At 44.4% G+C, this 14835-nt stretch overlaps 3 protein-coding genes across 4 annotated transcripts; 2 read left to right on the top strand and 1 right to left on the bottom strand.

The window, feature by feature from the left end:
* The first annotated feature begins 760 nt into the window (after positions 1-760).
* LOC115126314 (cytochrome c oxidase subunit 7A-related protein, mitochondrial) lies at positions 761-3418 on the top strand. The gene is made up of 3 exons (XM_029655925.2): positions 761-934; positions 1267-1401; positions 2955-3418. The coding sequence occupies exons 1-3, from the start codon at positions 860-862 to the stop codon at positions 3096-3098; spliced, it is 354 nt and encodes a 117-aa protein (XP_029511785.2). The 5' UTR covers positions 761-859; the 3' UTR covers positions 3099-3418.
* A 5802-nt stretch (positions 3419-9220) lies between these two features.
* On the bottom strand, positions 9221-12881 carry LOC115106340 (phosphatidylinositol-glycan biosynthesis class F protein-like). Of its 2 annotated transcripts, none has more exons than XM_029628956.2 (6): positions 12690-12881; positions 12229-12486; positions 12043-12134; positions 11835-11951; positions 9757-9865; positions 9221-9650 (listed from the first exon to the last, which is right to left on the bottom strand). In XM_029628956.2, the coding sequence occupies exons 2-6, from the start codon at positions 12454-12456 to the stop codon at positions 9537-9539; spliced, it is 660 nt and encodes a 219-aa protein (XP_029484816.1). In that variant the 5' UTR covers positions 12457-12486; positions 12690-12881; the 3' UTR covers positions 9221-9536. The 2 variants fall into 2 exon arrangements, with proteins under 2 accessions (XP_029484816.1, XP_029484814.1); XM_029628954.2 differs by having other exon boundaries at positions 12229-12491.
* A 120-nt stretch (positions 12882-13001) lies between these two features.
* On the top strand, positions 13002-14575 carry LOC115106342 (cysteine-rich PDZ-binding protein). The gene is made up of 5 exons (XM_029628957.2): positions 13002-13134; positions 13511-13576; positions 13668-13722; positions 13815-13927; positions 14050-14575. Exons 1-5 carry the CDS (start codon positions 13119-13121, stop codon positions 14112-14114), a joined length of 315 nt encoding a protein of 104 aa, XP_029484817.1. The 5' UTR covers positions 13002-13118; the 3' UTR covers positions 14115-14575.
* The last annotated feature ends 260 nt before the right edge of the window (positions 14576-14835 follow it).

Raw genomic sequence — 14835 nt, forward strand, 5'->3', positions numbered from 1 at the left:
AGGGAATATAAGTGTGTTGTGTGGCAATTGAATGCAAGCTTCACTATTTTTTTATATATTTTTTACATTGTTAAAACATTTATAGCCTCTCTATCAATGGGTAACAGAGTTGACGTGTTATGCTCGACGCACTCAGTTTTCCACCACAAAACACCAGAAAATGCCCCCAAACAGTAGAACCAGCTCACCTGCTTTTAAACTATGATTTGGCTTTTAGATGTTCAATGTTAATTTTGGAAAAATATTTAAAAAGGAATAGTTTCACCATATTAAATCGAGAGTTCAGTTCACACAACAGGGCTGCCCTTGAAATAAAGGAACAGATGTAGCCTATGTGAATCAGTAAATCACATAAAATAAAAAATAATCTTCAGAAATGACTTTCTCAAAGCAACAAAATAACTAGGGCTTTACAATAACGGTGATAACTAGCAGAAATATTGGGGTTATGTGAGTTGAAATCTTCCTCGAAGTCACCGAGGGTGCACAAAGGGAATTCTGCATTTTGGCACTTTAGCAAGTCTTTATTCATATAACAAATCTGATTTATTTCATTCTCGATGTCGTCTATATTAAAGAGCACTTCATTTAATATAACAGGCTTTTTCAATGTAATATTGGTGCACAATTTCTACTTAAAATATCAAAGGGACGCAATACTCTTTGGGATTGTGGTTAGGCCAAAGGTTGAACATAGCTGCTGCATTTCTGAACGGGCAGTTCAGAGACACCTCAGTGCGTCACTTTCCGTCGACGCTGCCTCGGGAAAGACCCCTTTCGCCGGGTGTTTTTGTCGAGGGAAGCTGTGTGTTTTGTAACAGTAACTACTCGACATCTGACCTGTCCTTCATCTGGCATCATGACATACTACAAGTTCAGCGGTTTCAGCCAGAGGTTGACAGGGTCGGCACCGGCCACCGCCTACAGTCCGCAGGTAAGCCCGGGAGTTCCCTAGTCGGACAGTGAGAGGCTGGCTACCCTGCGTTAGTGACCTTCATTAACTAACGGTGCTGCGATGGCTGACAGAACAGCGTATCCGAGAGGCCCGAGCCTAAACGTGAAAAATGTATTTCTTTGAGTTGTGTTAATGGGGATATGAATATTAATACTTTTTAATCTTGACAATGGCTTGTGTAACTAGTTAGCAGCGTCCCTCCTGTCCTCACTGAGTTGACAAGCACCTGGTATTTTACTTGTCTAAAGGTGCTTCAAGGAGTTGTCCTAACTTGTTCTGGTGTTGAGATAGAACTGTGTGTTCTGTTCCAGGGTCTGAGGTCTGGTTTGCCAGCAGAGCCTCCCACCATGACATTTGCTACACCCACCAAGATGGTGTCAGAGTCAGGGGCCATGGTGGAATACCTAGGGGTGAACAAGGTGCCATACTTCCAGAGACTGTTCCAGGTACACTCACTCACTCACTCCTCTCACACTCCCCCTTTCTCTATCCTCTAAACCTTTTCCCCCTCAGGAGACTGAAAAGATCTGGCATGGGTCCCCAGATCCTCAAAGGGTTATACAGGTTATACAACGCCTGGTATGGCATCTGACCGTAAGGCGCTACAAAGGGTAGTGCGAACGGCCCAGTACATCACTGGTTCCAAGCTTCCTGCCATCCAGGACCTATACAATAGGCAGTGTCGGAGGAAAACCCATAAAATTGTCAGAGACTCCAGTCACCCAAGTTATAGACCATTTTCTCTGCTACCGCACGGCAAGAGGTACCGGAGCACCAAGTCTAGGACCAAAAGGCTCCTTAACAGCGTCTACCCCCAAGCCATAATACCGCTGAACAATTAATACAATTGCGACAGGACAATTTACATTGACCCCTCCCCCTTCCTTTTTGTACCCTGCTGCTACTCACTGTTTATTATCTACGCATAGTCACTTCACCCCCACCTACATGTACAAGTTACCTCAACTAGCCTGTACCCCCGCACACTGACTCAGTACCGGCGCCCTCTCGTTAAAGTTATTCTAATTGTGTTACTTTTTGTTATTAGTTTTTATTTTAGTCTACTTGATAAATATTTTCTTAACTCTTCTTGAACTGCACTGTTGGTTAAGGGCCTGTAAGTAAGCATTTCACTGTAAAGTCTACACTTGTTGTATTCGGCGCATGTGACAAATAAAGTTTGATTTGAAGCCCAAATCATACAGGGCGCTGTCCATCAACGATGTGAAGTTGTGTGTAGCGAGCATTCATTCACATACGCTGCATAACGTAAGTCAGCCATAATAAACAGTTGTATTCTCTCTCGAAATCGGAGTTCCTCGAGTTTCAGGCATAGCCCACCTAGGCTAAATGCCTATGATGGAAATCAACACTCATATGCTGCCATTGTTTTTGTTTTTTGTTATACAGGTAGCCTATTTCTACTGATAAACCCTAGCCTACAGCCCAATATATTTTAAACTACAACTTTAGCATAGTATCTTCTAATTCTTTTCTACAAATGATCCACTCAATATCTAGACCTGATTCAATTCATTTGAAAGAAGGCCCTCCCCAAACATGCACTTAATTTGAACTTCATCAATCGAATTGGCTGTAAGCTACAATGGTGATAGCCTATTGACAATAAATGACTTTGACAATAAATTACATCGATAACGTGCTGTGTAATTGCGAAACACAATCCAGTTGATAAATGTATAGAATTTTGTTACACCGTTTATTATAAGCACTATCCTATACATAATGTTGGCACTGGCAGTCAAACTTAGCAACACTAAGTAGACACTTTTTAACTACACATGTCACAATTCAATGTTACGGTGTACGAACAGTCTATTTTCGGACAATTTATCGCTCGTGACGCCGTTGACGCTCGCAGACGTCTGTTTTCACTCCCCTGTATTCTATTTCCAGCTGAGCTCGTTCAGGCACGTAAAAGACCACTCTGCCTGTGTGATTTGTGCTTAACAATCCTCTTTCTCTGTCCCTGCCTCAGACGTCAGATGGCGTTCCAGTCCATCTGAAGAGAGGTGTCCCTGACCGACTGTTGTACCGCACCACCATGGCCCTGACAGTAGGGGGAGCAATTTACTGCCTCGTGGCCCTCTACATCGCTGCACAACCCAGGAAAACGACCTAAACCCAGTCCAGCCCGATATCCCCAGCCAAGTTCACCAGGGGTCTGTTCAGAAGGGCCCAACATTACAGAAGTGTTCAGATTCTTTATAATATTCTAAAAGTTTCACCTCACTGATGACACCCCTGGCTTGGCCCGGGATCAACTAACCCGAAACCTATCACATCATCCACGGCTCGAGGACTGAAACTATACAGAGCAATTATGTTGATAATGAGGAGGAACAAAAATATGAATGGAATTATATGAGAAAGTGTGATGTCTGTCTGTCACATTTGTATAAAAATAAGTTGATAAATGTGATAAAAACAGTTAAATACCCAGTGATCCTCTGTCCTTTATTGGCATGGTTCCCAAAGCAGCCAACTGTGTCTCGTCTGCTCCGAGGCACAGATCTGGGGAAGGGTACCAAAAGAATTCTGCAGAATTGAAAGGTCCCCAAGAACACAGTGGCCTCCATCATTCTTAAATGGAAGAAGTTTGGAACCACCAAGACTTTTCCTAGAGCTGGCTGCCCGGCCAAACTGAGTAATCGTGGAGGAAGGTTCTTGGTCAGGGAGGTGACCAAGAACCCGATGGTCACTCTGACAGAGGTCCATAGTTCCTCTGTGGAGATGGGAGACCATCTCTGCAGCACTCCAGCAATCAGGCCTTTATGGTAGAGTGGCCAGACGGAAGCCACTCCTCAGTAAAAGGCACATGACAGCCCGCTTGGAGTTTACCAAAAGGCACCTAAAGAACTCTGACCATGAGAAACAAGATTTCATTATTTGACCTGAATGCCAAGTGTCATGTCTGGAGGAAACCTGGCACCATCCCTACGGTGAAGCATGGTGGTGGCAGCATCATGCTGTGGGGATGCTTTTTAGCAGTAGGGACTGGGAGACTTATTAGGATTGAGGGAAAGATGAACAGAGCCAAGTACAGAGAGATCCTTGATGAAAACCTGCTTCGGAGCACTCAGAACCTCAGACTGGGGCGAAGGAGAAACTCCCCAAATACAGGTGTGCCAAGCTTGTGGCGTCATACCCAAGAAGACTCGAGGCTGTAATCGCTGCCAAAAGTGTTCAACAAAGTACTGAGTAAAGAGTCTGAATACTAAATGTAAATGTGAGTTTTTATTTGACCATTTGCAAGCATTTCTTAACTGTTTTTGCTTTGTCAATATGGGGTATTGTGTGTAGATTGAGGGGGAGAAAAAAACGATGTAATCCATTTTACAATAAGGCTGTGGCTTAACAAAATGTGGAAAAATTTAAGGGGTTTGAATACCTTTCGAATGCACTGAACAACATTGGCTCTCTCTGACCGACAGCTTTAGAATGGCTGTGACAGACCTATTCCCACACAGCTTTAGAATGGCTGTGACAGACCTATTCCCACACAGCTTTAGAATGGCTGTGACAGACCTATTCCCACACAGCTTTAGAATGGCTGTGACAGACCTATTCCCACACAGCTTTAGAATGGCTGTGACAGACCTATTCCCACACAGCTTTAGAATGGCTGTGACAGACCTATTCCCACACAGCTTTAGAATGGCTGTGACAGACCTATTCCCAGAATGGCTGTGACAGACACAGAATGCTTTAGAATGGCTGTGACAGACCTATTCCCACACAGCTTTAGAATGGCTGTGACAGACCTATTCCCACACAGCTTTAGAATGGCTGTGACAGACCTATTCCCACACAGCTTTAGAATGGCTGTGACAGACCTATTCCCAACACAGCTTTAGAATGGCTGTGACAGACCTATTCCCACACAGCTTTAGAATGGCTGTGACAGACCTATTCCCACACAGCTTTAGAATGGCTGTGACAGACCTATTCCCACACAGCTTTAGAATGGCTGTGACAGACCTATTCCCACACAGCTTTAGAATGGCTGTGACAGACCTATTCCCACACAGCTTTAGAATGGCTGTGACAGACCTATTCCCACACAGCTTTAGAATGGCTGTGACAGACCTATTCCCACACAGCTTTAGAATGGCTGTGACAGACCTATTCCCACACAGCTTTAGAATGGCTGTGACAGACCTATTCCCACACAGCTTTAGAATGGCTGTGACAGACCTATTCCCACACAGCTTTAGAATGGCTGTGACAGACCTATTCCCACACAGCTTTAGAATGGCTGTGACAGACCTATTCCCACACAGCTTTAGAATGGCTGTGACAGACCTATTCCCACACAGCTTTAGAATGGCTGTGACAGACCTATTCCCACACAGCTTTAGAATGGCTGTGACAGACCTATTCCCACACAGCTTTTCCCAGAATGGCTGTGACAGACCTATTCCCACACAGCTTTAAAATGGCTGTGACAGACCTATTCCCACTTTAGCCCACACAGCTTTAGAATGGCTGTGACAGACCTATTCCCACACAGCTTTAGAATGGCTGTGACAGACCTATTCCCACACAGCTTTAGAATGGCTGTGACAGACCTATTCCCACACAGCTTTAGAATGGCTGTGACAGACCTATTCCCACACAGCTTTAGAATGGCTGTGACAGACCTATTCCCACACAGCTTTAGAATGGCTGTGACAGACCTATTCCCACACAGCTTTAGAATGGCTGTGACAGACCTATTCCCACACAGCTTTAGAATGGCTGTGACAGACCTATTCCCACACAGCTTTAGAATGGCTGTGACAGACCTATTCCCACACAGCTTTAGAATGGCTGTGACAGACCTATTCCCACACAGCTTTAGAATGGCTGTGACAGACCTATTCCCACACAGCTTTAGAATGGCTGTGACAGACCTATTCCCACACAGCTTTAGAATGGCTGTGACAGACCTATTCCCACACAGCTTTAGAATGGCTGTGACAGACCTATTCCCACACAGCTTTAGAATGGCTGTGACAGACCTATTCCCACACAGCTTTAGAATGGCTGTGACAGACCTATTCCCACACAGCTTTAGAATGGCTGCTTTAGACAGACCTATTCCCACACAGCTTTAGAATGGCTGTGACAGACCTATTCCCACACAGCTTTAGAATGGCTGTGACAGACCTATTCCCACACAGCTTTAGAATGGCTGTGACAGACCTATTCCCACACAGCTTTAGAATGGCTGTGACAGACCTATTCCCACACAGCTTTAGAATGGCTGTGACAGACCTATTCCCACACAGCTTTAGAATGGCTGTGACAGACCTATTCCCACACAGCTTTAGAATGGCTGTGACAGACCTATTCCCACACAGCTTTAGAAATGGCTGTGACAGACCTATTCCCACACAGCTTTAGAATGGCAGCTTTAGAAATGGCTGTGACAGACCTATTCCCACACAGCTTTAGAATGGCTGTGACAGACCTATTCCCACACAGCTTTAGAATGGCTGTGACAGACCTATTCCCACACAGCTTTAGAATGGCTGTGACAGACCTATTCCCACACAGCTTTATTCAGACCTATTCACACAGCTTTAGAATGGCTGTGACAGACCTATTCCCACACAGCTTTAGAATGGCTGTGACAGACCTATTCCCACACAGCTTTAGAATGGCTGTGACAGACCTATTCCCACACAGCTTTAGAATGGCTGTGACAGACCTATTCCCACACAGCTTTAGAATGGCTGTGACAGACCTATTCCCACACAGCTTTAGAATGGCTGTGACAGACCTATTCCCACACAGCTTTAGAATGGCTGTGACAGACCTATTCCCACACAGCTTTAGAATGGCTGTGACAGACCTATTCCCACACAGCTTTAGAATGGCTGTGACAGACCTATTCCCACACAGCTTTAGAATGGCTGTGACAGACCTATTCCCACACAGCTTTAGAATGGCTGTGACAGACCTATTCCCACACAGCTTTAGAATGGCTGTGACAGACCTATTCCCACACAGCTTTAGAATGGCTGTGACAGACCTATTCCCACACAGCTTTAGAATGGCTGTGACAGACCTATTCCCACACAGCTTTAGAATGGCTGTGACAGACCTATTCCCACACAGCTTTAGAATGGCTGTGACAGACCTATTCCCACACAGCTTTAGAATGGCTGTGACAGACCTATTCCCACACAGCTTTAGAATGGCTGTGACAGACCTATTCCCACACAGCTTTAGAATGGCTGTGACAGACCTATTCCCACACAGCTTTAGAATGGCTGTGACAGACCTATTCCCACACAGCTTTAGAATGGCTGTGACAGACCTATTCCCACACAGCTTTAGAATGGCTGTGACAGACCTATTCCCACACAGCTTTAGAATGGCTGTGACAGACCTATTCCCACACAGCTTTAGAATGGCTGTGACAGACCTATTCCCAACACAGCTTTAGAATGGCTGTGACAGACCTATTCCCACAGCTTTAGAATGGCTTTGAGAATTCCCACACAGCTGTGACAGACCTATTCCCACACAGCTTTAGAATGGCTGTGACAGACCTATTCCCACACAGCTTTAGAATGGCTGTGACAGACCTATTCCCACACACACAGCTTTAGAATGGCTGTGACAGACCTATTCCCACACAGCTTTAGAATGGCTGTGACAGACCTATTCCCACACAGCTTTAGAATGGCTGTGACAGACCTATTCCCACACAGCTTTAGAATGGCTGTGACAGACCTATTCCCACACAGCTTTAGAATGGCTGTGACAGACCTATTCCCAACACAGCTTTAGAATGGCTGTGACAGACCTATTCCCACACAGCTTTAGAATGGCTGTGACAGACCTATTCCCACACAGCTTTAGAATGGCTGTGACAGACCTATTCCCACACAGCTTTAGAATGGCTGTGACAGACCTATTCCCACACAGCTTTAGAATGGCTGTGACAGACCTATTCCCACACAGCTTTAGAATGGCTGTGACAGACCTATTCCCACACAGCTTTAGAATGGCTATGACAGACCTATTCCCACACAGCTTTAGAATGGCTGTAACAGACCTATTCCCAACACAGCTTTAGAATGGCTGTGACAGACCTATTCCCAACACAGCTTTAGAATGGCTGTGACAGACCTATTCCCACACAGCTTTAGAATGGCTGTGACAGACCTATTCCCACACAGCTTTAGAATGGCTGTGACAGACCTATTCCCAACACAGCTTTAGATTGGCTGTGACAGACCTATTCCCACACAGCTTTATAATGGCTGTGACAGACCTATTCCCACACAGCTTTAGACAGCCTACAGACTTCTGCACCACAGGTCTGCTAGAGTAAGTATGTGTTTCTGAAAGACCTCCGTCTGGTGCAGTCTGAGCTGCTGTTCACTTGGCTCTTGGGCGCCCTTCGTCTCTTGTGGAGGGGGTGGCCGGCTGTGGTGTTATGCCGGATGCTCCTCTTTGCCTCTATAAGCCATAGAGACATGTCAGGCTCTTTCCTCATTTTATTTGCTAAGGTTTTACATCTACAGGTTCCCTTGGCTTGGCTGCCCAGCTTATTCCACAAGGCTACACGCACAATACATCTACCCCGCCTCTCCTCGTCCAATCCGGTGTCTCTCCCTCCTTCACCCTTTCTCTGTGATTGTGTCACGACGACCCACTACAGCTCTCTATCGTGTGTTCTATTGTTCCTGCTCTTAGAGAAAGAGAACAGCATGTCAGTAACTCTACCTGTCACCAAGAAGAGGGAGAAAGACTGAGGTAAACAGAGAAAAAGCAGCGTGGGGGGGGGTAATAAAAATGAGGGAGAGCTTGTATGATCAGACCGCTGAAGACAAATGGTCATGAAATATTAATCCCTCTATTAGCGAGAGTATTGACTCATTCCCCAGCCCATTTCAGAACCCACTCACTCCCCCTCCCTTTTTCTCCTTTCCCCCCACTCTTTCTTTCCGCACACTCTCTACCCCCTTCCCTTTCTCCCTCCCCTGAACACAAGGTAAAGATTGGAGCAGTTCTCCAGGGAGGAACAAAAGACAAATTACCTTTCAGTACACAGCAACACACACACAGCCCTGCCATTGTACAGAAAATGAATCAATGAAGTCGTGATATTGAAAGATGGCAGCTAGAGTAATTGGAGCCGTGTGTGTAATGCACAGCTGTGGCGGTCACTGTTTTGTTGTCTGTAATTACCCAGTTACAAGCCTATTGGATCAACCATAATCAGAGGAATACAAAGACAACGTCTGTAGAGAACTAAGACTTTATTTGTCAAAAGGGGGAAGTCTGGAATCTTTTTTGAAGGAAACATATTTTACAGTAGAGAGCCTGTCCACTCCAACAGTCCAGTACATATTCAGATACCAATGGAATACAGCAGGATTACTACAGGGATAATGGATCAGCTGCCTGGAGGACTGACCTATAAACCATATGTACGTACAGAAATGAACACTCTCTCCCCAGTCCATCACTTCCTCACTCACTCTCTCCCCAGTCCATCACTTCCTCACTCACTCTCTCCCCAGTCCATCACTTCCTCACTCACTCTCTCCCCAGTCCATCACTTGATCTTGTAGGTGAGGTGTTTGCGGTGCCAGTGGATCCAGGCGGGGGCGGCGACTAGCCCAGTCAGGTAACCAATCACTGCACCCAGACTGCAGGAGACGGGCCACACCTACAGACAATTGTAGATAGAAAAACAATGTGTAGAACAGACATGGCTTGCTGATATGAAAGGAATTGTGTCAATCTTCTCATGGCCTCTCTGTGTGTGTTCTGACCTGCCAGGGCCGGTCCCAGTCCAATGGGATGGGGAAGGCACCTAGCCAGGCTCCGACAACACTGCAGCCGACCACCATCTGTAGAGAGGTGTCCCACACCGACATGGCCCTGAAATACACACACAACTATTGTGTATTGTGGTGGCAGCATCATGTTATGGGTATGCTTGTCACAGGCAGGGACTAGGGAGTTTGTTAGGATCAACAGAAATATGAAAGGAGCAAACGTAAAACGTTACAAGAAAACCTACCTTCTGAAAACGTAATCCTATGAGAGGGTTTTATTTTTCTGCGGAACAATTACACACATTTTTATGCAAAAGACCCACCATAATGGCTTTCTAAGAGGTGCTGAGTGTTCCTGAGTGGTCTAGTTTCAGTGCTGACTTAAATCTGTTTTCAAATCAAAGACTAGGTTTAAATACTGCTGCCCATCAATGACTCCCAACCAAATTTACTGAGCCTGAGCGATGTTGACAAAATCTATGGATATTTGTTGCCCTAAGAGTTGTGCAAAGTTGGTAGAATCTTAATGAAAATGATAAGCAGTGGTAATGACTGACAAAAGTGCTTCCATCTAGTATTAACTCAGGTGGGTTGAGACTTACCCAATTATGTTTCAGTTAGGTTTTTTTTTTAAAGTAAAGGTTGTGTAGATCTGTAGGAATATTTTTTTTCTTCTCTCTTTTTAGATTTCATTTTAAGCCAGCAAAATGTGACAAAAGTTCAAGCGGGTGTAGACTATTAATAGGCACTAATATAGATATTTAACACACAAAGCATCTTCATTGTGAAGCTTGTGATGTCGTTGTGAAGACTGCCTCCTAGTGGACATACGAGGGAGAGCAGCAGAGAGAAAGAAGGAGTTGGAGAAAGAGCTGGGCGACATGGCTTAAATCTATTTTTCGACATCTTGAAAAACGTTTTTATTTTTTAACGTTTTTAAAATAAGCTTTGTTGCACAATTAATTATCAATACACTACATTTCAAACAGTCAGGAATAATCAAATGAATTCTTGTACCTAGGCCTAAATATAAGCCTTCAACCCTAATTTAATTAGTTGATCAAAATAGTTTAACCTGCTTGTTGTTGTTGCTTGCTTTTTGTTGTTGCTGCAATAAATCACTTATCTGGCTCTCAAGTCTGTCTTTGAAAATGCTATTTTTGTTACAAATGTAAGCTGAACCATGCACAACCACTAATAATGACCAACTTCTGGTAGCAGATATAGGAAATGAACACAGATCTCATAAACAATCTCTCAAGCACAAGCCCACCTGCTAGTGAGTAACCAGCTAATCGTTATATTTATATTAAAGCCAACTTGTATCTATTTGCTTGCTAACCAGGTAGAACAGTTGAACTGTTATGAATACACCCGCCTGTCGGTCTCCAACTGTTTGAACAACATTGTTCCTTATATAAATACGTATTTTTATGCTCATGGCACATTTACAAAACACAGACTAGACAGCCAGCACATAACAGTCTGGCTAAAATGCTGCTAGTGGTACCACAATGCCATACGTGAAAGAAACTGAGCATACAGTACATTTTTTACAATCATGTTCATTGATACTCCCAACTTGTAGGCTCTGCTCTGTTCTACATTTTGTGGAGTTGAGACATAAAAAAGGTACCTTTACAAAGTTGAAGTTCTCTATTACAGTAAAATAATGTCTCAATGTGTTTTGGTGTCCATATCACCGAATCTGTTGGACCAAACCTCAAACGCAAATAGCGAGTTGAAACAGCTTGTTGTCAGAGAGGAAGAAGATGCTCTTTCATTGTTGTTGTTGTTGTTGTGAGTGACAGGGGGAGGGGATTGGTGTCTATGTGCAAGTGGGAAGGTGCACCGTGCACACAGCACAGACTGAGGGAAGGAGATGAGACCAATAAGACAAACACTCAGAAAAACAGAAAAACCTATAGATTCTTGCGATAAAGGTATTTGGAAATTTGCGCTAATTTCGAATTATCACCCAGCCCTAGTTGGAGAGAGTTTGACTAGAGAGAGAATACGAGGATCAGGAAATGCATGAGATTGAGAGAGTCAGAGGTAGATAGAGGTAGTACCCATGTCGGCTGAACACTCTTATCCAAGCCTGGATGTTGGGCCCAAGGACACAGACACACCGCAGAGTGGTTAGACTGGTCAACAACACGGCCAGAGAGAAAGTCTCCAACGCAGTCCTAACACAATGAAAAGAGTCAGAAACAGACTTACAATCTGACACACCCAATCTTGGCAGTTGGAAACACACATACTCTTGGCAGAACTCACTCCAGTAGCGGTGCTCCATACAGGATCACTACAGTGTGGAAGAACAGACAGGAGAGGAGCAGGTAGAGACAGGAACGTACCAACCTAGACACCTGAGGGAGCGGAAGAGGAGATTATCATCTTAAACTGTTCAGTACTGGTCTGATATAAAACTGATCATAACCTCAGATGTGTGTGCCTCTGTACCTTGTAGGTGATAGTGTGTTTCTTGGTGGGGGAGCTGACCCCCAGCAGCCAGAACAGGGTGATGTTGACCACGGCAACGGCCCCGGCAACAGAGTACAGCCACAGCAGGTGTGTCCCGTACACAGAGAAACCTGGCACTAGCACCGCTGGCACCACTGTCGCCATAAACACCCCTGACGCCATGATGGCGTGGCTGGACGCCATCTGTCTGATCTCCTGGTCCCACATGGTGCTGGAGAGAGGTCTGGTCAGATCTACCTGTACTGAGATAGGAAATATGGTATTATGGTATCATGTTACATCGACTGAGAGGAAAAGACGTAGCCGTTACATGGCGAGTCCACAACCACCTGTACAATAAAGGCATGGTTAAAACATGCAGACTTTAACAGCTATTAGCACAAAACCAACCAACTAGGGAAGATACAAGCAGTGCCAGTGGATATTCTGAATCGCCTTACATTGAGAACCTCTTGCTTCTGAGATGTTGCGACGTTGACGTTTTTTTGGCTGCTAGCTACTGCTTTTGTGGCCTAGCTAGCTTCATCCTCAGACGTATGACAGTAGCTACTATTCTAAATGAGACAAATTAACTATACGTGACAGTTTTTCTACATTTCACATAGACACGGACGATAATGTAGTGTTCATTCATCAGACTCACTCACTTCCGTAAACATGGTGCCGGGCAAGGTCAAATGCTTGGACCCACCCTACATTGACTGACATATCTGGCAGCCAATAAGGATTTACCCCACCGGGGAGATCAACGAATCAGATTCGGATGTCCCAGATGAACGGGAAGTTTACAATCTTTGTTGACCCACGAGCTACACATTTAGGTACAATTTCTTAGCGAAATTGTTGATTTTTGTCTAAACAAAGAAAAGATGGTTTGCGACAATTGTAAGTACGACCTTTTCAGGATTATTCAAATTTCTGTTCGTAAAGCATGTTATAACGCTTACGTTAGAAAGCGATGCTGTGTTAGCCGATGGCAGGTATCTTAACGTTACTCTGGCTAGTTAGCTGGCTAGCTAACGTTAGTTGATTATATTCATCTGAGCAACAGTATCTAGTTAGAAACTATTGCAGAAGGCTTGTTTTGTTGTTTAGTCTACGTAATTAACATGCCCTATTGTGTATCCGAGAACGAACGATAAGTGTTTGTGTGACTCCTGCAGCTAGCAATGAATTCCCATCTCGCTCCATCTTTTTTCTTAATTTCTGCTATTTCTTAACTTTTCTTCCTCGTCCTCTATCTATTCTCTTTTTCTCTCAGGTGAGAAGAAGCTGGGCAGGGTGATAACTCCAGACACCTGGAAGGATGGTGCGAGAAACACTACAGGTAGAGTATTGTAGTTACAGAATTTTGTATTCCGATGTTTAGAATTCTTTGATACTCATAATTCATTACAGTATTGTATTATGTTTATTAGAGAGCGGTGGGCGGAAGCTGAACGAGAACAAGGCTCTGACATCTAAGAAGGCCAGGTAAGACAGTTGTTGTTTTTGTTGAATGATGGGAGCTGGTTGATGTTGTATATGGTCATTAATATGTTACAGTAATATGATTATGTCAACAGGTTTGATCCTTATGGGAAGCCAGGAAAGTCAGGCTTTGGCATCTGCAGAATCTGCAAGAGCTCTGTTCACCAATCAGGATCTCACTACTGCCAGGGCTGTGCCTACAAGAAAGGTACTATATCTACCTCAGCACACACACCATGTTTTATCACATTTTGGTCGCTCTTTCAGAAGCAAATTGTGTGACACTTTCACCTGATAACAATCTCCCTTATCTCACTTTTTCTTTCTCAGGTATCTGTGCCATGTGTGGGAAAAAGGTTCTGGACACCAAGAACTACAAGCAGACCTCTGTCTGACAGGATTCTGACAGGCCACCAGGAGGACCAGAGGGAGAGGGAAGGGAGGAGAAGATAGCGGGGGAGGAAGGTGTGCACGAGGAATGACGACTTTATCCTGTTGTTCAGACCCCCTGACTGTCTAAAACACTCATAGCAGAGTTGCAGTCAAGGGGTTTTTACTCTGTGTGTGTGTGTGTGTGTGTGTGTGTGTGTGTGTGTGTGTGTGACAGATGTGGAGCAGGGTTTCCCTCCCTGTTGTAAAGCTCCTATAATTTTCAGCTTTGTAGCAGCAATACGTGGCCAGCACTGTTCCACACACCAAATCGGAGGCTACTTTTAGTTTTAATAGCTGAACTGATGGTTTCGCTCCTGTTGTGTCAAATCTGCTCTGATACAGGAGTTTCCTTTCATTGATTCTTTGTGAATTATATCAAGTGTTATGTTTTGAGTGCATTAAAATATTCAATATGTAACGACAATGACATGATTATTTATTACCTTTGTGTACGAAAGACCAAAACTTTACAACAAGTATGTCTGTTCAGTGTACATGGTCTTATTCAGTAGGCATGATCACAAGTCATTACCCTCTTCTGTCTTGCCGTGTTCACGTGCTCGTCGTTTTCTCTGAGATTTCGGACTTTCTAGCTGGTTTAACTCGGCACATGTATAACTACAACCAGCTAGCTAGTCGGAAAGGTCTTGAGTTTCCTAATTCCGACTAGCACGTGAATGTGGG

The sequence above is a fragment of the Oncorhynchus nerka genome, linkage group LG23, assembly GCF_034236695.1.
Source record: "Oncorhynchus nerka isolate Pitt River linkage group LG23, Oner_Uvic_2.0, whole genome shotgun sequence".
Lineage (NCBI taxonomy): Eukaryota > Metazoa > Chordata > Actinopteri > Salmoniformes > Salmonidae > Oncorhynchus > Oncorhynchus nerka.

Coding starts and splice junctions, on each gene's coding strand:
- LOC115106342 (XM_029628957.2), top strand. Junction 13,723..13,814: donor CTGACATCTAAGAAGGCCAG/GTAAGACAGTTG, acceptor TTATGTCAACAG/GTTTGATCCTTATGGGAAGC. Junction 13,928..14,049: donor GGGCTGTGCCTACAAGAAAG/GTACTATATCTA, acceptor TTTCTTTCTCAG/GTATCTGTGCCATGTGTGGG.
- LOC115106340 (XM_029628956.2), bottom strand. CDS start 12,456: ATGTGGGACCAGGAGATCAGACAGATGGCGTCCAGCCACGCCATCATG. Junction 12,135..12,228: donor AACACACTATCACCTACAAG/GTACAGAGGCAC, acceptor CCGCTCCCTCAG/GTGTCTAGGTTGGTACGTTC. Junction 9,651..9,756: donor ACTGGGACCGGCCCTGGCAG/GTCAGAACACAC, acceptor AATTGTCTGTAG/GTGTGGCCCGTCTCCTGCAG.
- LOC115126314 (XM_029655925.2), top strand. CDS start 860: ATGACATACTACAAGTTCAGCGGTTTCAGCCAGAGGTTGACAGGGTCG. Junction 935..1,266: donor CCACCGCCTACAGTCCGCAG/GTAAGCCCGGGA, acceptor GTTCTGTTCCAG/GGTCTGAGGTCTGGTTTGCC. Junction 1,402..2,954: donor ACTTCCAGAGACTGTTCCAG/GTACACTCACTC, acceptor TCCCTGCCTCAG/ACGTCAGATGGCGTTCCAGT.